At 40.7% G+C, this 25491-nt stretch overlaps 1 protein-coding gene across 1 annotated transcript in view; it reads right to left on the reverse strand.

Moving 5' to 3' along the window:
- Positions 1 to 4748: 4748 nt before the first annotated feature.
- Positions 4749 to 25491, reverse strand: part of RFC1 (replication factor C subunit 1) — a 76054-nt gene continuing 55311 nt past the window's right edge. The window contains 14 exon segments of the mRNA XM_017883760.1: positions 4749 to 4965; positions 6573 to 6786; positions 9497 to 9642; positions 11919 to 12036; positions 12145 to 12299; positions 14162 to 14260; positions 14381 to 14476; positions 14615 to 14752; positions 14932 to 15023; positions 16715 to 16829; positions 18504 to 18616; positions 20511 to 20904; positions 23328 to 23432; positions 24627 to 24806. Coding sequence (XP_017739249.1) covers positions 4762 to 4965; positions 6573 to 6786; positions 9497 to 9642; positions 11919 to 12036; positions 12145 to 12299; positions 14162 to 14260; positions 14381 to 14476; positions 14615 to 14752; positions 14932 to 15023; positions 16715 to 16829; positions 18504 to 18616; positions 20511 to 20904; positions 23328 to 23432; positions 24627 to 24806 — 2169 coding nt within the window. The 3' untranslated portion in view covers positions 4749 to 4761.

The following is a 25491-nucleotide window of genomic DNA, read 5'->3' on the forward strand; positions in this document are numbered from 1 at the left end:
GAACGTTGAATATTGGCCCCCACTCTCTTCTGGCTTGGAGAGTTTCTGCCGAGAGATCTGCTGTTAGTCTGATGGGCTTCCCTTTGTGTGTAACCCGACCTTTCTCTCTGGCTGCCCTTAACATTTTTTCCTTCATTTCAACTTTGGTGAATCTGGCAATTATGTGTCTTGGAGTTGCTCTTCTCAAGGAGTATCTTTGTGGCGTTCTCTGCATTTCCTGAATTTGAATGTTGGCCTGCCTTACTAGGTTGGGGAAGTTCTCCTGGATGATATCCTGCAGAGTGTTTTCCAACTTGGTTCCATTTTCCCTGTCACTTTTTCAGGCACACCAATCAGACGTAGATTTGGTCTTTTCACATAATCCCATACTTCTTGAAGGCTTTGTTCATTTTGTTTTACTCTTTTTTCTCTACACTTCTCTTCTTGCTTCATTTCATTCATTTGATCTTCAATCGCTGATACTCTTTCTTCCAGTCGATTGAGTCGGTTACTGAAGCTTGTGCATTTGTCACATACTTCTCATGTTATGGTTTTCATCTCTATCAGTTCTTTTAAGGTCTTCTCTGCATTGATAATTCTAGTTATCCATTCGTCCATTCTTTTTTCAAGGTTTTTAGTTTCTTTGCACTGGTTATGTAGTTTCTCCTTTCGCTCTGAGAAGTTTGATCAACTGAAGCCTTCTTCTCTCATCAGTCATTCTCTGTCCAGCTTTGTTCCATTGCTGGCAATGAGCTGCATTCCTTTGGAGGGGGAGATGCGCTCTGATTTTTTGAATTTCCAGCTTTTCTGCACTGCTTTTTCCCCATCTTTGTGGTTTTATCTGCCTTTGGTCTTTGATGATGGTGACATACTGATGGGGTTTTGGTGTGGGTGTCCTTTCTGTTTGTTAGTTTTCCTTCTAACAGTCAGGACCCTCAGCTGTAGATCTGTTGGAGTTTGCTTGAGGCCCACTCCAGACTCTGTTTGCCTGGGCATCAGCAGCGGAGGCTGCAGAAAATAGAATATTGCTGAACAGCAAGTGTTGCTGTGTGATTCTTGCTCTGGAAGCTTTGTCTCAGGGGTGTACCCCGCCGTGTGAGGTGTCAGTCTGCACCTAGTGGGGGATGTCTCCCAGTCAGGCTACTCAGGGGTCAGGGACCCACTTGAGCAGGCAGTCTGTCCGTTCTCAGATCTCAACCTCTGTGCTGGGAGATCCACTGCTCTCTTCAAAGCTGTCAGGGGCATTTACCTCTGCTGAGGTTTTCTGCTGCTTTTTGTTTAGCTATGCCCTGTCCCCAGAGGAGGAGTCTACCGAGGCAGGCCGGCCTCCTTGAGCAGTGGTGGGCTCCACCCAATTCGAGCTTCCCAGCGGCTTTGTTTACCTACTTAAGCCTCAGCAATGGCGGGCGCCCCTCCCCCAGCCTCACTGCCGCCTTGCAGTTAGATCTCAGACTGCTGTGCTAGCAATGAGGGAGGCTCCGTGGGCATGGGACCCTCTGGACCAGGTGTGGGATATAATCTCCTGGTGTGCCGTGTGCTAAGACCCTTGGTAAAGTACAGTATTACGGTGGGAGTTACCCGATTTTCCAGGTGTTGTGTGTCTCAATTTCCTTTGGCTAGGAAAAGGAATTCCCTTCCCCCTTGCACTTCCCAGGTGAGGCGATGCCTCGCTCTGCTTCAGCTCTCACTGGTTGGGCTGCACCCGCAGACCAGCGCCAACTGTCTGACACACCCCGGTGAGATGAACCCGGTACCTCAGTTGAAAATGCAGAAATCACCCGTCTTCTGTGTCGCTCACACTAGGAGCTGGAGGCTGGAGCTGTTCCTATTCGGCCATCCAAGTATATAGTTTTATGCTGCAAAGATACCATGTGGCATCAAGTGGCTCCAAAAGACCACATCACTGGTGGCTCCAATGAAGACTCAACCCCAATGCAGACCATTCCGATTCACATCCAAACTGCTGCAGAACCACCAACTGCCTCCTTCCATGAATCTCAGTCATTCACCTCATGGTCACGAGGGCTTAAAAGAGGAATCAGACAGACCTATGCCATCCTCATAAAGGGCATATTTACAATTTCTAATTCTAAAAGAAATGCTATTTATTTACACACATATTATCCCAATCTTGTGTTTAAAACATTTAAAATTATAAACAAAATCATAATGAACAAGTGAAGGACACTATGCCGCATCCTGGCTGCATAGAGATTCAAGTCCCTCTCCTGGGGGCTGCAGAAGAACTAGGGAGACATGACTTGCATATCCAAAAGGCATAGAAATGGAACATGAATAGGAAAGCCAGCCTCACCCTACTGGTGAGAAAACCTTTCCTGAACCAGAAAAGTTTCAAGACAGACTTTAACAAAGACAGGGTCATGACTCAGCAGGCAAGGGCTTAGGCAATGTTTTATTTCCATAATGAATTAATCTCCAAAAAGGACATTTTTCACACTGGTAAATACAGTTTAAATGTCTCAAGAACTTTGTCTCATCACCCAAACAAGACTACCAGTTCCGTAAAGCATGGAATACGATCCTTATTTTACATTCATTTTAGTATATACCTCACAGAGGTAGCACAGACCTCTGAGCATTTACCAACAAGATTAAAAAATAGCTAGACATCTAAATTCTAGGCTAGGTCCACAGCCTCAGGGCCACTCAATACATTCGGTTATAGGAATAACCCAAACTTCCAACAGGGTTTGTGGAAGCCATCACAGGACGGGACTAGATCTCCCAGGGGCAAAGTGAATGAAAGCCAATGTTCATTTTGTCCCCCACCCTAGTGAACTTAAGAGCCTGACCCAGCCTGGTTCCTACTGGTTTGAACCTAATGGGTTGAGACTCCAGAAGGATAAGAATGTCTGAGAATCTTCTGCAGCCCCCCACACTGCCAAGTCCCATAACAGACCTCTCCTTGAAATCCTATTCACAGCAGAGACGTGGTCAGCACACACAGAGGGAGTGAGGCTGGGAATCCCAAGTTCTGACTCCTCGACTGCCAATGTTATGTTTCACACAACAGGTGAGTAAGGGATACAGTGAGCTTTTTAATTCAATCATTTGCAAATTAATAAGGAAGTAATATACCAACATAATATTTTGCTGTACAAGATGACAATCTTAAAAAGAATTTGTACATGTATCATGTGGAACATTTTTATTCCTAATTTATATTTTGAAAGATATCTGACAATGTACAAAGAATACCCAGTTCTAGGTGATGACTGTTTTGTGTAATCATTTATTTACAAAATTTCACCACATAATAGGAACTACCTTTAAAAAAAAATCAGCATTGGTCCTATAAAGGCCATTAGGATAAATTCTTAAGCCTACAAAAGACGCCTTAGTACTACTGCTCCCAGGCTCAATATTATTAACTAAAATCTGACTCCAACGCCCAGGTGTAGTTTCTAGTTCCAATTCTACAGTCATCCAAAAGCACATCTAACTAGATTGACAAGGGACAGTAGAGGACCCAAGCAGTCCTATCAACCTCTATAAGAGGTGTACATAAGCCTACTGCTCATACCCTTCTAGCCATACCACCCTTTATTTATAATGGGACACCAGGTCATCCCATTATGCTAAAACATGGTTGCTCTGGGAAAAAACAAGGCTTTCTCTAGACCAGCTGGACTGGCCAGGAGGGAGAGTAAAAAGTGGCTGTCGCTAGTGAAAAATGGTTTCATTTCTTCGAACTTTTCCTTTTCCTTTTCTGGGCTCCTTATCTTTTCTGGTTTTGAAGGCTTTGAAGGTTTTGTCTTTTCTGTTAGGGGAGGGAGAAGATAACAAAATAGTTAATAGCTGTGTTTATGAGTAAATGAAATAAGTTCATCTCTACAACAAATCTAATCTTTACCTGCAACTTAATTAAAGAAGGGAGGCTGCAAACATCAAGATCTTGAACTACTGTGACCCATGAAGCGCTTACTTTCAAGCGACAACTGTGCTACTTAAAGCCTTTAAAAGCTGGCAGTAAAAACTGAGAGGGTATTTAGAATTTAGAACTAAGATCTGTTCCCCATGTAAGGCAGTTTCTTGGATTTAGAACAGAGGTATACTTAGAAAAGACAAAATAAGCAAGAGATAATTGACAAATAGGGTAATGTTTAGATGAAGAATTTCCTCTTCTTTCAGTTTCAGATTGGAGGTGTAAACACAGTCATTTTGTGAAAGCAGAAGAGAGGGAGAGAGGGAGACCACCCCTTAGGGTCTACATGAGCCACAGTGAAGAAGGCCACTATTCCCACTCCTGCATATAGAAAACAGAAACGAAGGGCAAGCAGCACCCACACCCAGCAAAGGACAGAGGAGGATCGGACGAGGTTCCTCGGCTCAACCAGCTGTAAACAGCAGGCTGATACCACAGTTGGCTTTCATCTTTCCCATCAAAAGACAAGAATGTTTTGCTCTGAGAAGCTTCTACAAAGCAGTTTAGTGGCTATAGCAAAACATACACAACAGAAGAAACTGTTTTGTTAAAAACATTTTCTTGAAAGCATATACCAATGGCCAGATAAATAAAATGGTACTTCTTCTAACAGAACATACGACCGTCAAAATCATGGCCTGTTTTCTTGCCGTTTGGTTCTTCGACTACTATAAGAAACTGTTTATAAAAATGAAATCTCTACCTTCTCCACCCTCAACCATGATGAACAAAAAAACTTAGAAGTATTTTCAATTTATTCTGCCACGTGCTGAAAAGGCCCTATTATTCACCAGGCAAGGAAAGATCATCTATTTTGAGGTTCTCCTGTCAGTCGCTTAAAATACTACCTTGATCATGGCATCAGTTTCTATAGCATCTTGGTCTTTCTCATCAGATTGAGAGTCATCTTCATTTAACTCTTCATTGTATTCCGAATCCAGGGATGGGCTTGTGCTGTGTCTAGATGCCTTTATAGCTTGAAGTGAATATGGAGTAAGGTGGGCTTCCTTATTGTAAGCTCTTGTGAAGGCTGCTTTCACCTACATGAAAGGAGTAGACGGAGTTTTTAAAAATCTAAGTCCCAAACAATTATTTTAAACTCTGGAAGCCTAAAGAGACCGTGAGGGCCCCCTGCAACTGTTTGCAAAGTATTTATGTATATACATGTAAATCTAAGTATGTGCATTTTTCTATGGATAAGTTCCGTATTTTTCATAACATTCTTAACAGAGCCCATGACAAAAAAGACTGAAGGCCGGCGGGCTCACACCTCTCCATGAGAATCTTGAACCCAGGAGGTGGAGGTTGCAGTGAGCTGAGATCGCGCCATTGCACTCCAAGTTGGGTGACAGAGTGAGATTCTGTCTAAAAAAAAAAAAAGTATTTGGGAACTTTAGGCAAACAAACAAACAAAAGGTCACTTCAAGTCATCACGTTTACCTATTCAGCATTCTCCACATTTCTACAAAGTAGTAAGCAAAGTTAGTCAGTGAATCAGTAAATCAAAAAGGGGCTTGGCTGGGTGCTGTGGCTCATGCCTGTAATCCCAGCACTTCGCGAGGCCAAAGCACGCAGATCACATAAGGCCAGGAGTTCGAGACCAGCCTGGCCAACATGGGGAAACCCTGTCTCTACTAAAAATACAAAACTTGACCATGCGTGATGGAGCACACCTGTAATCCCAGCTACTTGGGAGGCTGAGGCAGGAGAATCGCTTGAACCTGAGAGGTGGAGGTTGCAGTAAGCCGAGATCATACCACTGCCGTTCAGCCTGAGCAAAGGAATGAGACTGTCTCCAAAAAAAAAAGAAAAGAAAAGAAAAGAAAAGAAAAAAAAAAAGTGGGGGGAGATCATCATAAGATATAAGTTGGCCTTTAGTTTCCACAAAACACAAGATACCTTTTCCATAATAATAGTAGTTACTTCAAAATACTACGAAACTTGAAAGTCTTACCTTCAAGCTTCTAATCATAATTCCTGAATTAGTCCATGAATTCTAACAACGGATGTCTGCTGTGAGAATTTACTGATAACCATAAAGTCGGGTCAAAATTCTGGAGAGGGCAAACTAGAGAGACTGAGTCTTCTAAACGCATTCATTACGCAGGTGCAAGAGTTGGGTACTGGATGTTACATATTCATGATGTCTCACTTTAGTTTTTTTGTGCTCATTATAAGAAAAGCAGGGATATATTATTACAGGGAAGATTATCCAACTGGAATAAATGCTGAATCCACAGATTAGGTAGGCTAAGAAAATTTATACAAATCCTCAGCCAATAAACACATTTTATTTTTACGACCCATTACCACCAGAGCTCACAGCTCAACTTTTAATTCCCTAGGCTCATCCTCTCACCCTTTATAAATAATATATTTATATTTGCTCCTCAAATTTCACTTCTTGTTTTTCTACTGAGCATAAAGCAAATATAAAAATACAAATTGTAAAGTCAAGTCCAGAAGTCTACTCTTAATACTGCATTCAAATAGTATCTATGGAAAATATAGGTCATAAGAAGCAACAAGCATTTAAGGGGAAAAAGAAGTAAATCTTTTTATAAAGCATCTAAAACACCTCTGAAGGACTGTCAGTACAAACCTGGTATTAGAAAGTGATGGAGAACCAGTGAGTGACATGATTTACCTTGGGATCCAGCTTTGAAAAGGGACTAGGTTTGCCACCCCAGCTGCTAATTTCCATGATATTCTCAAAGTCTTCTTTCATCAAATAATATGTGTCCATAAGTGCAACAGCATCCTGTACCCCGTCGACTCCTTGTGAGGTCAAGGGCTGTACAAGTGCATCCCTTAGATGTGACAGATAATCCATGTTAACGGTCCTTTTGCTGGAGTAAGTTCTGAAACCACAACAAAAAAGACATAGTCAACAGCAGAGTATCAACTCAAGTCATACTGTGCATACCAGCACTGAGTTAATCAGGCAGAGTTCAATCCAATTTCAATAATGCTGAATGGAACGCCTACTACTTGACAGCCAGCTGGTGTAGTTTGGAAAGCCCAGCACCACAGCATGAGGGTAATGGGTACACATCACATGCCCAAAGGAAGTTTTCTACTTACCCACATCAGTGACTGAAAAACAAATGTGGATTCTACCCTACTCTTAAGGCCCAGGCAACAGGATGTTTCTTTATGTTCATAAATATGACTCGTTCCAAGTTCCAAAATATTAAAAGCATCAGTAGAAGGCAATGAAATTCCCTATCTCAAGTGTGTGAATGTGTATAACACCTTTTGGTCTCTGATTATAACATACAAAATCATATATGAATGTTTCCCTCACCATTTCCTAACCGCTACTCTGAAATCTTCAGTTCTAGAACTGGTTTTTCCCCAAATCTAAGAAAATTGCAGAGTGTTCCCACAAAATCAAAAAGTGATCCACACTGGCCAGAGGAAGGTTTAGGGAAACAGTCTCTGGTCTGCTGAGAACTAGAATGTTATCATAAAATGACTTTCTTTCTCTCTTAAATGTTGTCACTTCTTAAAGACAGAAAGCTACTGAACAAAATAATATTTCAAATGCCACCATCCTAAATCTTTCCAACACAGCTGCCTCTATCTTCAAACCAGGCAATTATACACATACTTTTTTTTTTTTTTAATTTATTTATTTTCAGACGAAGTCTTGCTCTTGTTGCCCAGACTGGAGTGCAGTGGCACAATTTCAGCTCACTGCAACCTCCACCTTCCAGGTTCAGGAGGCTCTCCTGCCTTTAGCCTCCCGAGTAGCTGGGATTACAGGCACCAGCCACCACACCCAGCTACTTTTTTTTTGTATTTTTAGTAGAGAAAGGGTTTCACCATGTTACCCAGGCTGGTCTCAAACTCCTGACAGGTGATCCGCCCGCCTTGGCCTCCCAAAGTGCTGGGATTACAGACGTTAAGCCACCGCGCCCAGTCTGTATACATATTTTAAACAAGCAACCTCAAAAGCTGTTGGTATCAGAACCAGCATCAGAAGCAGAAAGAAATGATTCTTTACAAATTATCTATGGGTCCTGCTCCTGCCTTCAAGTAACTGAATGTGTGAACCACAAGAAGCCACAGCTTTTCTCCTGATCAGAAATCTAGACTCACCCTCGCAACTATTACCTAGACAAAGAGTATTTAAAACTCTCCTATTTCAATTTCATCCATTTCCTCTACATTGTCTTCCATAATTAAGCACGCTAGAACTTAAAGGAAGTAGTGTGAGTCCCTAAACCATACTACCACCAAAAATCATGAAACCATTTCCAAAACTGTTCTCCTACAATGTTTACAGCATCATCATTTTCTAGTAGACTCACAGAAAAGTCAAAGATGCCATTTAGTGTACCTAAACCAAGTGTTCTTAACCTCAGGAATCTAATTCCCGTAAAAGTGTTTTCTTTGTGGATCTGTGCATTGTCGGGGGCATAAAAATCAAAGCATTCAGATTCTCAAAAGCACCTATGACCCCAAAAAGGTTACGAACCAATAATAAGATCACACTTGCATTTTTTAAAGAAGAGAAACAGACCTACAAAAAAGTTCAGTGACTTGATCTGGGTTAAAAAGTAGGGAGGTCTTAATTTACTTTAAAAATTGTGAATTCACTATAATGCAGAGATCGCATTACTGCATTCCAGCCTGGGTGACAGAGTGTGACCCTGTCTCAAAAAAGAAGAAGAGGCCGGGCGCGGTGGCTCAAGCCTGTAATCCCAGCACTTTGGGAGGCCAAGACGGGCGGATCACGAGGTCAAGAGATCGAGACCATCCTGGCTAACACGGTGAAACCCCGTCTCTACTAAAAAATACAAAAAACTACCCGGGCGATGTGGCGGGCGCCTGTAGTCCCAGCTACTCGGGAGGCTGAGGCAGGAGAATGGCATAGACCCAGGAGGCGGAGCTTGCAGTGAGCTGAGATCCGGCCATTGCACTCCAGCCTGGGCGACAGAGCGAGACTCCGTCTCAAAAAAAAAAAAAAAAAAAAGAAAAAGAATCCATAATATTTATGTGTACGCACATTTTCCAAGTTTCTAAAGTTCAACAAAATTGTACCAAATGCAAGTATTTTTGAACTTCCTTAAACTTTTCCAAGCACATTCGTTTTCAGTGATGTGAGCAGCCTCCTCCTATTGCATGCTAAACTGTTATTTCCAATCCCACATGACTAGGTCAGTTTACTACTAGAGAAAATTGGTAAAAAAGTTTGTTTCTTTAAATAGTTCAATTATTTTCCGATTAATTATTCTGAAGCTGGGAAGCTATTCCCACTAGTGAGAGGCATAATAACAATAACAGTGCCATCTCAGACTTATGCAGTCTTTAAAATTTTAAATTATGACATCTACCATTTTATTCTCCAAAGTATCCTTTTAAGTGGTAAAACAAGTGTTATACTGATTATAGATGATAACACTCAGGCCCGTAAAATATAAGGAACTTATCTAGGATCATTCATCTAGTTAGCAATAAAATAAAAACTAAAACACAAATCTTTTGACTCACATGATTGTTACTGGATAAAGGCCAAATACATCAAAATCGATAAAATACCCGAAACAGAGTAATCCCACCTACCTGAGACTCATATGCAAGGCCAGGTCCTGAACAATACGATCGTGTTTGCCTGTAGACGAGTGCTTCCCCAGCCAGCTCGGGAAGGTGGGAAACTGGGTCATGAACCCTCTCATCAACTCTCCAGGAAGAACACTGGCATAAATGGCCTGAAAAAAATCAATTGCAGTCCAGAATTTATGTTCAGTACAAAGTTACTTCTTTAACAGTTACTGGCTTCCAAACAGTCTATGGAAGATAAAGCAACACTGTCCCAAATACCTACCTACAGGCCAGTCAGATGCTTTCTCTAACTCTGATCTGTTGGTACGGGAAACTTCTCCCAGAGAAAACAACAGACTGTGGTACACACCTTGATCCGACGTGTTATGGCTCACAGGGAGATCATCTCGCCAACTCAGCCTCCTCAAGCAACTAATCTCAACATACCAGTTACCTCACAACATCACGGCAAATAATTACTTAAGAGGGATATGATGGTTTTTAACATAAATGATTGACAGCATAGGTAGATTAAAGCATAGAAAGACTAATGATTAGAGTCCATTAAACTGGCACTTGAGAAAATTTTTTTAAAAATGTATCCTTAGATGTCTTCTATGTCCAGCGTTTTCACTTTCTTAAAGACTGGAATTATAGTCTACATAAATTTTGTATACTGCTTATTCTAGTAATTCCCTCACAAGCACTTTTTCCTATTAGACAATCTTTGCAAATAGTTTTAAAGGCTATAATTACTTCCTTAAGAGGATTCATCATCATCATTCTCCCGCTGCTAGACCTGGAGATTTTCTCTAACTTTTTGTTATGAGAACACTTTTGGAAGTATTTTTGTACACTGAGGTATTCCTGTGTTAAAACATTATGCCTTTGAGGTACAATTATTAAGTAAACAAAACTAAACACACAAAATATAAAAGAAAAGACTCTGGGCCAGGTGCAGTGGCTCATGCCGTAACCCCAGCACTTTGGGAGATGGGCAGACAACTTGTGCCCAGGAGTTCAAGACCAGCCCAGCCAACATGGTGAAACCCCGCCTCTACAAAAATACAAAAATTAGCTGGCATGGTGGCGCACACCTATAGTCCCAGCTACTTGCAGGGCTGAGGCGGGAGGATCGTCTGAGCCCAGGAGGTCAAGGCTGCAGTGAGCCATGATCACACCACTGCACTGCAGTCTGGGTGACAGAGTGAGACCTTGTCTCAAAAATAAAAATAAAAAGTTCTGTGTCTCCAGAATGAAATTTTGTTTCTTGTTTTCAAGCAATGTGTGGGTAGAATCAAGAGAAGCATTAGGCCTTCTGGAAGTGCCTTGCTTATTTTATTACTCAGGCCAATAATCCTGTATAACTATACAAAAGTCAAAAAGAACAAATAACTCTCTTAATTACAAATGTCTACCAAATTCTGTTTTGAGTTAAAGATCTCAACCTAAATATAGTACCCAATATAAAACTGCTTTTTTAGCAAGGAAGACGAAAATCTGAATGAATGCATCAGAGACACGGCTGCTGGCCTGCCCTAGCTGCACTGCTTCTAGGAGCCGCTACTCAGTGACCACCTGAGAGAGCCAAGAATGACCAAAAATAAAAAAACAAGGATTCTTAAGTTAAAACACAGCAAATGAAACTTTTGATTCACATCTTACAACCAAAATCTAACATTCCTATTTCTATGTATCCATTTACATTTAAAAATTTTTGAAATATAGATAAATAAGGCCAGATTGGGCTGAGCGCAGTGGCTCATGCCTGTAATCCCAGCACTTTGGGAGGCTGAGGCGGGCGGATCACGAGGTCAGGAGATCGAGACCATCCTGGCTAACACGGTGAAACCCCGTCGATACCAAAAATACAAAAAATTAGCTGGGCGTGGTGGCGGGCGCCTGTAGTCCCAGCTCCTCAGGAGGCTGACGCACGAGAATGGCATGAACCCACGAGGTGGAGCTTGTAGTGAGCCGAGATCGCACGCCTGCACTCCAGCCTGGGCAACAGAGCGAGACTCTGTCTCAAAAAAAGAAAAAGAAAAAGAAAGAAAGAAAGAAAAAAGAAACATAAGGCCAGGTTAAGAAACAGACAAGAGTTACCACAGAGTACTATAATCTGTAACAGACTGTATTTTTGCCACAAGAGCCATAACATTTATCTAGTATTTAAAATAACTACAGGATTAGCTGGGTATGGTGGCAGGCATCTGCAGTCCCAGCTATTCAGGAGGCTGAGGAAGGAGAATCTCTTGAACCCAGGAGGCAGAGCTTGCAGTGAGCCAAGATCGCACCACTGCACTCCAGCCTGGGCGACAGAGCAAGACTCGATCTCAAAAATAAAGTAAACAAAATAAAATAAAATAAGTACAGGAGCTAAAAGCTATTTAGTTCTCTTTTCAGTAAAGCAGAGTCTGCACTTTAGGGAGAGCTCTCTGCTCACCTGCGTAGGCAGAAGACTCCAGTTTTGCTTACTCCGGATCTGGCTGTCCACTAAGTCACCATCACATATGCTGTCTGCTGCTCTGCTTAAAAGCATCAAGTGCTTTTTCATGTCACCCCTGCAGGGAAGAATCAGTCTGGATTATCTCACTCTCCACACCCCAGGTCCCTCCTTCACGGTGCTGGGAGGATATTAACCATGCCTCTCACCAGCTCTGGACACTCACCCTGCTGCTACAGGCTTCACATGTATGTAATTTTCCTGAACAAAGAGGGGTGCTATTAAATAATCATGAAAAAAGAGATCTGACTTGTCCATAAGTGACATGTGAGCAGTCTCCTCTCCAGCTGCAAACACTTTCCGGGCAACATCAAATGGGCCCTGAAAAAAAAGAGGGACACACCTATTAGAATGGCCAAAATTCAAAACATTAACATCACCAAATGCTAACGAGGATACGGAACAAAAGGAACTCCATTCATTGCTGGTGGGAATGCAAAACTGTACCGTTTGGTAGTTTCTTACAAAATTAAACATACTCTTACCATACGATCCAGCAACCACGCTTCTTGGTATTCACCCAAGTGAATTAAAAACTACATTCACACAAAAACCTGCACATGGATGTTTATGAGCAGTTTTATTTATAATTACCAAAAGCTGGGAGCAACCAAGATGTCCTTTTAGTAGGTGAATAAACAATTTAACTGTGGTACATTCACACAATGTAATATTATTCAACAATAAAAAGAAGTGAGCTATCAAGCCATGAGAAGACATGGGGGGGCTGGGCATGGTGGCTCACCCCTGTAATCCCAGCACTTTGGGAGGCTGAGGTGGGCAGATCACTTGAGGTCAGGAGTTCGAGACCAGCCTGGCCAACATAGTAAAACCTCGTCTCTACTAAAAATAAAAAATTGGCCAGGTGTGGTAGCAGGTACCTGTACAAATCCCAGCTACTCAGGAGCCTGAGATAAGAGAATCACATGAACCCCGGAGGCGGAGGCTACAGTGAGCCAAGATCACACCATTGTACTCCAGCCTGGGTGACAAAGAAAGACTCTGACTCAAAAAAAAAAAAAAAAAAAGTCATGGAAGAACCTTCTATGCTACTACTGAGTGGAAGAAGCCAATTGGAAAAGTCCACATACTACATGATTCCAACTATACCACATTCTGGAAAAGGCAAAACTATAAACACAGTAAAAGGATCAGTGGTTGCCAGGGGTTGTAGGGAGGAGAGAAGAAAGGAAGAATGAACAGGTAGAGCACAGAGAATTTTCAGAACAGTGAAACTATTCTGTATGATACTATAATGATGAATACATGTCATTATACATTTGTCAAAACCATACAATGTACACCACCAAGAGGGAATGCTAATGTAAACTATGGACTCTGGGTGATAATGAGGTATCACTGTAGGTTCATCGATTATAACAGATATACCACTGTGGTAGGGGATGCTGGCGGTGGGAGAGGCTGTGCGTGTGAGGGGGACATCAAGTATATGAGAACTCTCTGTACCTTCCACTCAATTTTGAATCCATAAGCCGGGTGTGGATCACCATGTTGGCCAGGCTGGTCTCAAACTCCTGAGCCTAAACTGCTCTAAAAAATAAAGCATATAGGCCAGACATGGTGGCTCACACCTGTAATCCCGGCACCTTGGGGGCCACAGCAGGAGGATCGCTTGAGGCCAGGAATTCAAGACCAGTCGGGGAAACACAGAGAGACCTTGTCTCTACCAAAAATTTTGAAAATTTAAATAAACAAGAAAGTGTATTAACTTTTTTAGAACCTGCTTAATCATTGCTCTAACTATAAATTCTGATTAGCAACTAGGTAAAATACAACACAGAGGTAACTGACACATACCTCTAGTTTCAGAGAGGTCATTAAACTAAACCATTTGACATGGATTATTCTGAACAGTGCAAAAACACTCCAAACATGAAAGTCAAACATAAGGAACTCTGGAAAAGCCATTTTATAATTGCTGAAGCATGAGTATAATTTAAAATTTATCCCTTTCTCAAAATTTATAATAGACACTGACAATCTTTGAGAAAAAATTCATTTGAATTAGAAACACTTTTAGCAGCTGTCTGTACTTCTTACTATATATCCCTGGATTCCACAGGCATATCAAGGAACTATAATAACTATTTCTATCAAGCTACCTACCGAACAAGAAGTGTTTTGACTTAAGAAAGTAACTAAGACATGGAAATTTATTTTACCATTTTGATATCCTTTTTGGCTCTGAGAGAATCAGCTTTGGCCTGGTCATAGGTTAATGCTTTACTTCGTGCACACCACATACTCAGATTATGTAAAACCTAAAAGAATCACAAATAAGACAACGTCAAGATAGGAAAATCCTGTTGCTCCCCACCCTTACAAGATTGAAAGCATTACCTAAAAATAATCAACTGTTACATAATATATATTTAATTTACCTGTCTGATATCTTGATTGGCTCCCAAAATTATTTCATTCATTGCTGGAGGGGGAATCTTTAAACCTTCTTTAAATGCAATAGACATCATAGCACCCTGAAATTGACAAGGGAGGAGTCCTCAATGATTTTAACTCATATAATCAGATATTTTAAAATATTTATCAGGTACTTTTAAAATTGACCCTTAAATAAATAGGCTAGTATGATGGGGAAAAAATTTCAATCATCATACCTTAATCTGTTCAACCCGAGGTCTTTGAAAACGAAGATCAAAACAATAATGAACCAGAGAGCGAATCTTGGGATGATTTCTATCATTGCACATACAAATAATGGGAATTTTAGTATGTTTTATCAGGCCAATTAATTCCTGAAAGGCAAGTTTGCAACACAAGAATAATTATTTTTAAAATGACAAATACCACACAAGGTAATTTAGGTTCTAAAAATCTCCTCAGCAACATGCCTTGACTGCCATGAGAGAATGACAATGTTTTAAAAATCTAAATTATCAATAGTGAAACTGCAAACATACAGCACTTGAATTACCTGAATTCCTCCCCTATCCTCATTGCCTGCCATGCCATCTACTTCATCCATGATGAGAGCATGTTTCGTGCTTACTGAAGAGGCTGCTCCATCTGACCCAGGTTGAGGAGCAATGGGATGAGACAAAAACAAAATAACAATTGCTCAAAAACTGCTGCTCTGTAGAAAATTATGTAACAGATATTAAACTTCAAAAGCTACAAGAATATGCAGCACTGGGCTACAGTGTTGCTAAAGAAAAAAAAAGAATATGCAGCAAAGAGAAACTCTTCCTGCCACCCCTTCCCCTGCAGACCCCAATTCCCTTCCCAGAGACAAACAACAGTCTCTTACATGTCCTTTAAAAGATATTCTACACATATGTGCATAAAAATATACAACTGAGTTTTTTGTTTTGTTTTGTTTTTTGAGATGGAGTTCCACTCGTTGCCCAAGCTGGAGTGCAATGGCGTGATATTGGCTCACTGCAACCTCCGCCTCCAGGGTTCAAGCGATTCTCTTGCCTCAGCCTCCCGAGTAGCTGAGATTACAGGCGCACGCCAACACACCCGGCTAATTTCTGTATTTTTAGTAGAGACATGGTTTTCACCATGTTGACCAGGCTGATCTTGAACTCCTGACCTCAGGTGATCCGTCCGCCTCAGCCTCCCAAAGTGCTGGTATTACAGGTGTGAACCAACATGCCCGGCTAGTTTTGTCATTTTATGTATTTTGGTGATTCATTCTTTGAAGATATAGAACACTTCATTTGAATAAAGATATAGAACACTTCATTTTTTAAGGCAATTTAATATTCCATCCCACACTTGTATCACACTTTACTTAATCACCATTAATGAAATATATAGGATGCTTCCAAGCTTTTTTCTATGATGTCGTACTAAATGACTATCCTTATCTATATGGCATATGTATGCCAGTTTGCACATATATAAGTAAAATAATAGCTAAATTCCAGCAATTGGAATTTCTGGCCTAACGGGTATGTGTAATTTGAGAAATATTGCCAGACTGCTCTCCAGAGTAGTACCAATCCACCCTCCCAACAGCCATGTCTAAGAGTGACATTTCCTGAGCAAATTCTTTTGAACAACGTGAAGGCACCAAAAATTCAGGTGACAAAACAACACACCATAGATGACGACTCTAAACAGGCACTGTGCGGTCCTTAACCTGAGCATCTTATTTTCCATGAGCTTTGGCATACAGGACCACTAGCTACAACCTGAAACACAGTGGGCATTTGCACACTGTCTTCTCTTCTACTACCTTTGCCTGCAATGACCTCTTCCACCTCCAAATGGTTTTCTTTCTCATTCTTTGAGGTCTTTCAAAACAATGATCACCCCTTTACTCAATGCCCCAAGCATAATTACTTCTTCATCTGCTGGCCTTATTACCTCACTGTGTATTACATACCTAATTACACACGTACACAGGGTGAGGTTAATAAGGTAATGGAGTAATAAGTCACACTGTATTACATACAGCTTTTTTATTTTCTTTCTCTCTTTACAGGATTCACCAGTGAATCCTCTACAATCACATGAAAAATGCATAAATATGTGCATGTACACATTTTTATCACATTCTCAGAAACCTCCAAGACCTACGAAAGGTCTACCCCATAAGAATGATGTCAGAGGACTTTCTTATTCTCTCGTTAGCCCCAGAATTTAGTAGGGTGTTTGGCACACAACCTGTGTTCAACACTGGTTACTGAACATTGAAATGAACATATTTTTCTTATATAACAACAACAGCAGTTCAAAAAGCCACATACTTGAATAAAAGCCTTTGATGCTGGTATTGTTCAGTGACTCAGCAACAATCGCCTTCAAACTGCTCTTACTCCGGGTGTCACTTGCATTCAGTTCCACGTAGCTGTATCCCAATTCCTAATCAAAATATTGGAAACCACTGATGGCACAATACGAATTAACTCCACCACCCCCGCCAAGAAAGGCCAGTTAAGAAAGACAGAAGGTACAAACATCACATAAAAAACCATAGGTAAAAATATGAAGTATGATACTAACAGACAATGAGATTAACTATACTATGCCTTACAATATTAGACATTTTTAGAATATCATATACATACATATAACATACACATATAAATACTAATAAATTTGGTCTCAAAACTTCAGCTGACAAATCACTAATCTGGAAGAGTATATTCAAACAAGCAATTTTACTAAATTTACTTCTTAAAAGTCCTAAAAAAAGAATTAAATATAATAATCCCAACAATAATATCAGACACAGAATTAATCTATTATAAGATACCGGCCAGGTGTGTTGGCTCACACCTGCAATCCCAGCACTTTTGGGAGGCCAAAGTGGATGGATCACTTGTTGTCAGGAGTTTGAGACCAGCCTGGCCAACATGGTGAAACCCCATCTCGACTACAAATACAAAACATTAGCTGGGTGTGGTGGCGCGTGCCTGTAGTCTCAGCTACTTGGGAGGCTGAGGCACGAGAATCACTTGAACCTGGGAGGCAGAAGTTACACCGAACCGAGATCGTGCCACTGCACTCCAGCCTGGGCGGCAGAGTAAAACTGTGTCCCAAAACAAAAAAATAAAATAAGATACCAAAAAGTAATCCTAAGATAATTTATAAAGTTAAATCATTCTTTGTCATGACGCTATCCCAATAAACAATTTTCCTCTGAAATCAGGAAAATTCAAGTTATTCTGATTCATTTTCCAAAACTGATCAGCTTATGCCTTAATTTGTAAAAAATATAATGATAATAATAAAGGGAGAAAAGAGTTGTGTTCACAACTGTAGGGACTAGGGAAAAAATACTGTTTTGCTTTTTCATTAATGTTTATAAATACAGTGAAAACAGATAAATTTTTATTTAAATTTTATGCAGATGCATACAACAAATACCAAAACAAACCACAAGCTTATGCAGCAGAGGATTGAGAAATCCAGCAATAAATTTCTAATCTGGTATTTCATCATTCTGATACCAACACATGAACTCTGATTTGCTCTAGCACCTAAGCAAGTCAAGTTCTCCTGTTGTCTACAGGGATTCAGCAGCAATAGAGACAACAGGAACAAAGGCAGGACCACACAGTGCTGAAGAGTAGAACCCTGAGTCGCGCCACCTGGGTGAAAACTGGGCCTCTACCCTCCTCCCTAAGCCTATTTCATTTCACATGTGTGGATGATGACAGTACAGAAAATTATTCAGTACATAGAATTATTCAAGGGCATTAAGATATTTGCAACTTTCAGAGTCTAGAATACATGTTTTTGTTATCTATAATACACCCACGTGCTTAGCACGCTGCCTCGCTCATAGGTAAGTATTGCCTATTACTTTAATGACCAATATTTTAAAAGGATTAAAATTACAAACATCACCAGAACCAAAACAGGTTCTAAAGGTTTTATTTTAGAAAAATAAACACAGATTATATATAGACACCACACACACACACACACACACACACACACACACGGGCACACATGTGGGTACACACTTTTATCTCCTAGCCATGACCACTCGAGGTTATCTGTCCAACCACACTGCGACAAAGCACCCACCTGACACACCAGGGAAGCTGTGGTGGTTTTGCCAACACCAGGAGGGCCTGACAGCAATGCTGCTTTAAAACTAGAGCCATCATCTTTGCCGGAAAATTTACCAAACTTTGCTGCTAGGAAAAAAGAAGTTCCAGAGGGTTAACCTATATCATCTAACAGAAATTCAGGCATGGCAGGGATAGTTGTGTCTAAACTTCGCATAGACAGCCATCCTCCAGTTTAGTTCTAAATTTGCAGAATATTTTCTACAAAACATAAACAAGTTTCCAGAGTATTCAGTGAAATTCTACTTCCTAGCTCACTCCCACCCAAAATAAAAAACTAAAACTAACTCACTTTAAAACTCTTGATTTGAAAGAATAATTGTACGAGTTTCCTCTCCTGTGAACGCACAGGCCATGAAGCACGCTGCCGGGGCTCGATCCCGACCCCATCCATCCTCATGCCACCTCTCACCAGCCATGGGTACTTTAAAAGTGACTTAGCCCCTCTGTGACTGCCTCCTCCTTTGTTAGACAAGGAGAACAACAGTAAAGTTGCTACTAAGGATGTTGTGAAGACGGAATGGCTGAGCACAGAGCCATGCATGCTTCACTAAATGTTAACAAGCATAGTAGCTACATGGTCACAAGAAAAAAAATGACTTGAAGATGCTGTGTCTGCAACTATCTTGTGCCCCTCAACACTAGACTAGCACTCTTCCTCCCCTCACCACGTGAGCACCTGGCACATACATCAGGCTCAACTCATACTCAATAACTGACAGACACAATGGTTTTAAACCTACTGCCAGCAGGCATGGAGACAGGGACTACAGTTCACCTGAAGCTTTAAAACAGTCTTTTCGGCCAGGCGCGGTGGCTCATGCCTACAATCTCAGCATTTGGGGAGGCAGAGGCGGGTGGATCACAAGGTCAGGGGTTCGAGACCAGCCTGGCCAGCATGGTGAAACCCCATCTCTACTAAAAATACAAAAAATTAGCTGGACATGGTGGTGTGTACCTGTAGCCCCAGCTATTCAGCCTCCTGAACCCAAGAGGCAGAGGTTGCAGTGAGCCTAGATCACGCCACTGCACTCCAGCCTGGGCAATAGAGCGAGACTGCCTCAAAAAAAAAAAAAAAAAAGTCTTCTCTGGGCACATGAAATGCCTGTCTCTCTTTTAAGGGAGATTTTATGAAGTTTCAGAATGAAAAAATGATTTAACTTAAATTGAGTCCTATATCATTACACTATATTATCTGTTTAAACAAACAGGCATCATCAGCAATGGTGATCGACATCTAGTCATCACTGGTCTATGCTGAAAACACTACTAAAACATTTGTGATCTCAAACCTCCGTTTAAGAAATACTGTGGACATTAAATACATACTGGAGCTTTTCACTCTCCACAACAAATACATCACAAACAAGGACAGAAACTACAGAAGCACAGGCCTATCACGCCTGCCAGAGCAAATTGTGCTTGCTACTGGGAGTTTAGGCTGACTGCCCTGCACGCATGCCTCCGTTATTTATTCACACCTTTCTTCCTAGTGCCCTTGCCACTCAGGGTCTTGCTGTCACATGGCTTCAGACCTTGGGACACATACTCTTTCCTACCCAACACTCACCCCTCCCTCCCTTCGCCTAGCTACCTCCTACTTTGTTTCCAAGTCTTGGCTTAGCCATCCCTTCCTCCAGGACAGGAGCACACACACCCAGGCCCTGACCACACATCTTCATCCTCACAGCACCCTGGACTTACCCCTCTAGCAGTACTTGGCACAATACATTTTAATTGCTAGTTCAGATATGCCTCCCCCACTGCCTGTGAGCTCCTGAGAGGGACTATCTTGTTCACAACACCACCAGCAGGGTCTAGTACTGCACCTGGGTTCAGATCAAGCTCTTAGTAAATGCTTGCTGACAGATGAATGAACCGTTAGATTTTCTCATACATGTGCCACTGAGCAATCACATGTTGATATACACACACACAAAAACGAGTGAGGTTGTAAAATCACCGTGTTTTTTATCTTCAGAAGAACTCTTGTGCCAGTTTCGGAGCCAGCGTAGGAGTTTGTTGGCACAGCTCTGGTCACCTTGCTGTCCAATTATGGTCTTAAGAGAGGTTGGCTTATATTTATCCACCCAGAGCAAATTTTCCACTTTGTTTTCACTGCTGTCATCAGCCAAATTCCTAGCCTTGCTGTCACCACTTGTTTCCTCGGCCACCTGCTCCTTGAAATCCAGGCCTCTCCAAAACACATCTGTTTCCTTTTTTATTGTCTTTGCCAAACTGTCCCTTTTGGAAGTCGGCTTGCTCTTTTAGATTCCGATTCCTTTTAGATGGACTAATTTTCTTTTGCCTTGGACCTTTTTTTGGGGTGTTCTCTCCAGTTTGGACTCTTTCTTCATCTTAAAAAGCAGAAAAGTGAGGAAAGAAGAAACCTGATGAAACATACAGAATTTCTATCCTGCTAAACATACTACAGAGAGCAATCAGAGATATCCAAGTGGGCTATTCAACCTGGGCTGGTCTTGTCACGACAGACTTTCCTGTTTGTGGAAATCACCACCTTCTAAACTATAAAAATTAACAAACACACCAGAAACCACCAAACGCAATTTCTAAAAGTGAGAACATGTTGGTTTTTAAAAGTAATAAGTACTCCAATTTTAGTTTGAAAAAAACAAGGTATAGTGTTGAGACTTTTGTTTCAAAGTTTCCTAATTAAAAGTTAATACCTCCACAAAAACTTGTACACAAATGTTGTTCACAACCATATTATAGCTAAAAGATGGAAACAATCCAAATGTCCATCAACTGAAAAAGAAACAAAATAGGGTGTCTCCACACCATGAAATATTATTTACCCATAACAGGGAGTGAAGTACTGATACACGCTACAACCCAGGTCAACCTTTAAACCGCTATGCTAATTGAAAGAAGCCAGACACAAAATGCCATATTTTCTAATGTCTCCATTTACACATGAAATGTCCAGAATAGGAAAATCCATAGAGACAAAGCAGAGCCGTGATTGCCAGGGGGTGGATAGAATGAGTGGCTGCTAATGGGTGCAGGGTTTCTTTCTGGTGTGATGAAAATGTTCTGGAATTACACAGTGCTGATGGTTGCATACTCTGTTAATATACTAAAAACCACTGATTTGTATGCTTTGTAAGGGTGGATTTTATAGTATGTAATATCTCAATTTTAAAAAAAATTATTGCCTCTGTAGCAGCGGATGCTAAAATTAGTGGATGAATGTTTAAGAACAAGCAGTATATAAGCATAGTTTTAAAGTACCTCCCTCTCCTGCCAAGATAGTTATCAATTACAAAGGAAAAAATAGTCAGTTTGCTAGTGAAGAAACCCAGCACTAGTTTCAGTGGGATGCTGAATCATCTTAACCAAATAATCAAGGTTATCCTCACTAAAAATAAGACATATTGACATCCTGTACCTATGAAAGGATGCACTGAGGACACAAGATCACATCTATGGTGTTCTTAGAAAGAAAGGCATAACCTCAATCTAATCATAAGAAAACATCACAGATCCAAACTGAGACACATTCCACAAAACTGACCAGTACTCATTTTAAAAGTGTCAAGGTTGTAAGAAGACAAGGAAAGACTGAAGAAATGTCATCGACTGGAGAAGACTAAGAAGACACAACTAAATGCAGTGTGGGGCCCTGGAACAGAAGAAGAACTACAGGGGAAAATGTAAGGTTCGAATTAAAAATATGTAGAGAGTAGTTAACAATATGGCATCGATGTTAATTTCCTGGTTTTTATAACTATGCTATGGTTATGTAATCGAAATCATTCCCTAGATTTCTCTAACCAGAATAACCTTAGTGGACTATCTTGCCATTTAGGTGACAGAGCTAGGGACATTAAAATCTTGGAATGCTGGCAATCCTGTGTCCTGTGTGTAAAAAAGGATGGTCTACAGTGGGAATGAATGAGGCTAACTAGGAGAAACTGAGAGACGAAACTGAAGGAGTCCTCAAAGCTTTGTAGTCTGTGGATCCAGTAGTTCCTAGACCAGATCCTCCCTGCCCATAGTTTAGTTATGTGAGCCAACATTTTTCCTTTTGCAAAAGCTAATACAGGCTAGGTGTCTGCACAACTTAAAAAATCCTAATACAGTTCTAATTGAAAACAAATTTATCATGCTGATACCTATTAACATATCCTTTAAGGAACTCTTAAACCATAACCTTTGCATAAAGTCAACGTGAGAATACGGCTGGGCACAGTGGCTCACACCTATAATCCCAGCACTTTGGGAGGCTGAGGTGGGAAAATCACTTGAGGTCAGGAGTTCAAAACCAGCCTGGCCAATATGGTGAAACTCCGTCTCTATTAAAAATATAAAAATAAGTGGGCGTGGTAGCAGGTCCCAGCTACTCAGGAGGCTGAGGCAGGAGAATCGCTTGAACCCAGGAGGCAGAAGTTGCGGTGAACCGAGATCACACCACTGCACTCCAACCTGAGGGACAGAGCTAGACTCTGTCTCAAAAAATTAAAAACTAGTAATAATAATAATAATAGGAAAATAAGGAAAGTTTGATAATTAGATATGTTATATGCAATATACTGTCCTTTCTCCATTCATATTCCCTGACAAAGATAAGGAAGAACAACAAACTAGACATCTTAAAGCAGAGTCCTCCAGCTCAAAAGGAACTAAGGTGGTTCATTTGTGGTAGACAGGAATGTCAATCTTTCAGCCAACAAGCCTGTATCAACCCAAGACATACGTCTATGAAATTAAAAAGTTACTATACACCAACTTAAATAAATCACATTCATTTTATACAAACCTCAGTTTCAACTGCTATTTCGTACTTGGATTTCTTGCCTGGCATAGTTCGAATCAGATTCAACAGGCCATCTTCATCAATAATTTTTGTCCCCAGGGCTGCGGCCTGTTGATTAAAAATGCAAATCATCAAAACTGCATCCTACCATTCCTTTCTGTTAAAAAAAAAAAAAAAAATTCTAGGGCCTATTAGTAGGTGAAAAACCACATTTGTAAATCAGATAACACTGGAATTAAAAAAGAAAAACAAAAAATAACACATTCATTGAAAAAGTAACATTGAAAAGAAAGAAAATAACAGATACATTCCCTAAGCGTGGCAGGTTGGCACAGGAAGTGGTCCATTACTACTTTTGTGGACTGCTTTACCTTTCCTCCCCTAGGAAGGGGCAATGCCACTAGAGCCTAAGACCAGCTCTTCATACCTTCTCCCATATTGAATACATATGGCAGACATTTCCCCCACCTTCTTCCCTGCTGATGGAACTCCAATGTGTCCTTCTCCAAGTGATGAATTATGACTGGTCTAAGGCAACCAGAAACATCTTGGTTCTTCCCAACCTCCCATACAGCTCTGAGTGGCCAGGTGACAGCTCTGGCCAATAAGACTTACATGAAATTCTATAAGAGGTGTTTCTGGGAGAACTCTTGTCAGGCCAGTCACAGCTCTTATGACATCTTGCCACTGTTCCATTTTCCTACCTTGAATAAGAACTTAAATGCCTAGAGCTGCAGCTACCTTGCAACCACAAGGCAACATTCATGAGGACAAAAGCTAACACAATAAGGACAAACGGAAGAACCACATCATTGAGATGCTGAACTATCCCAGCAATACCTCCAGAATTCTTGTGGGAAAAATAAGCAGATGATTGTTTAAGCCATGGTTAATCAGGTATTCTGTTGTTTGTAGCCAAACAAAATCCTACCCAAGAGGCCGCTGATTCTTTTTCTAAAAGCACCAATTTTAAAAAAACCTAAGATGCTATATGCGGTGGCATACATAGGAATACTTCGGACTGGAAGAAAAAGAAAACTGCATTTGTTTCTATCTTCAAAAATAAAAAAAGACTTAAACTTAAATACACTGAAAAAAAAAAATCAACTAATGCCTTCCATTGGAAAACCAAAATCCTGGTGTCAGAGCCAATAACACTTCTGTGGAGAAGAAATAATGTAGGCAATAAATTATTTTTCTATTTCTTTCCTTCATTTAACTCTGAGTAAAGGGCAAATCACATCAAGAGTGTGCCACGGCAGGCAGGAGGTGTCATGGTGTTGAGAACACAGCAGTACCCACCTTATCACTCTTGGACTGTCCACTATCACGACCCATGACAAGGTAATTTGTTTTCTTGCTGACATTTCCTGTTACTTTTCCCCCATAACGTTCAATTAGAGACTTGGCCTCATCGCGTTCAATAGACTCCAGCACGCCTGTGATTACAAATATAAGGCCTTCCAAGCAATTTTCAGCTCCCTAAAAACCAAAATGTTCAAGCAGAGAGGAAATTACATGGTAGCTTTCCAAAGAAACATTTGTCATCAAAACTGCAGGAAGTTGATTTTTCTCATTTCACATCATAAATAACCTTGGCATGGAAAGTTTGTTAGAAATTTACAGCAAATAAGCACCACCTGAAATTAGATCCTAAGAAATTTTGATATGGCTAATATTTAATAAACTTACAAAACAAGCAGTGAAAAACATACATCCAACACTGTTAGCAAAGCTATTAAAATTACCCATTCATACTATTTTCCATTATGCCCTCTTCATATCTAAACCACTAGTTAAACTTGCATAACTGTAAATAAACAACCAAATGCAATCCATCTATAGAAACTCTTGCTGTTCAGGAAACCGCTTGTTCTTAAGAACTTTCCCAACAAGAATTAATAGAAGCAGGTATACTCCTATCATTTTGATGTTTCTGTTAATGTTTCCGAACAATGTACTTTAAAATCAGAATCACTTCTTATCATTTTCATACACTTCTGATGCTTTTCATCACATTAGTGATCAGAAATGAGGCATAATTTCCCAATCCCTGCATGCAAGAGCTAAGAAGGATCTTAACTGTCAGTTGAAGGGAGTTCTGCCCGAACTCATGGATTGTACAAGAACAAACTGCTGTTGGGTTTGATGGTCTGCCAATGGATTG

This window comes from Rhinopithecus bieti, unplaced genomic scaffold (genome assembly GCF_001698545.2).
Source record: "Rhinopithecus bieti isolate Rb0 unplaced genomic scaffold, ASM169854v2 scaffold_13349, whole genome shotgun sequence".
NCBI classification, from domain to species: domain Eukaryota; kingdom Metazoa; phylum Chordata; class Mammalia; order Primates; family Cercopithecidae; genus Rhinopithecus; species Rhinopithecus bieti.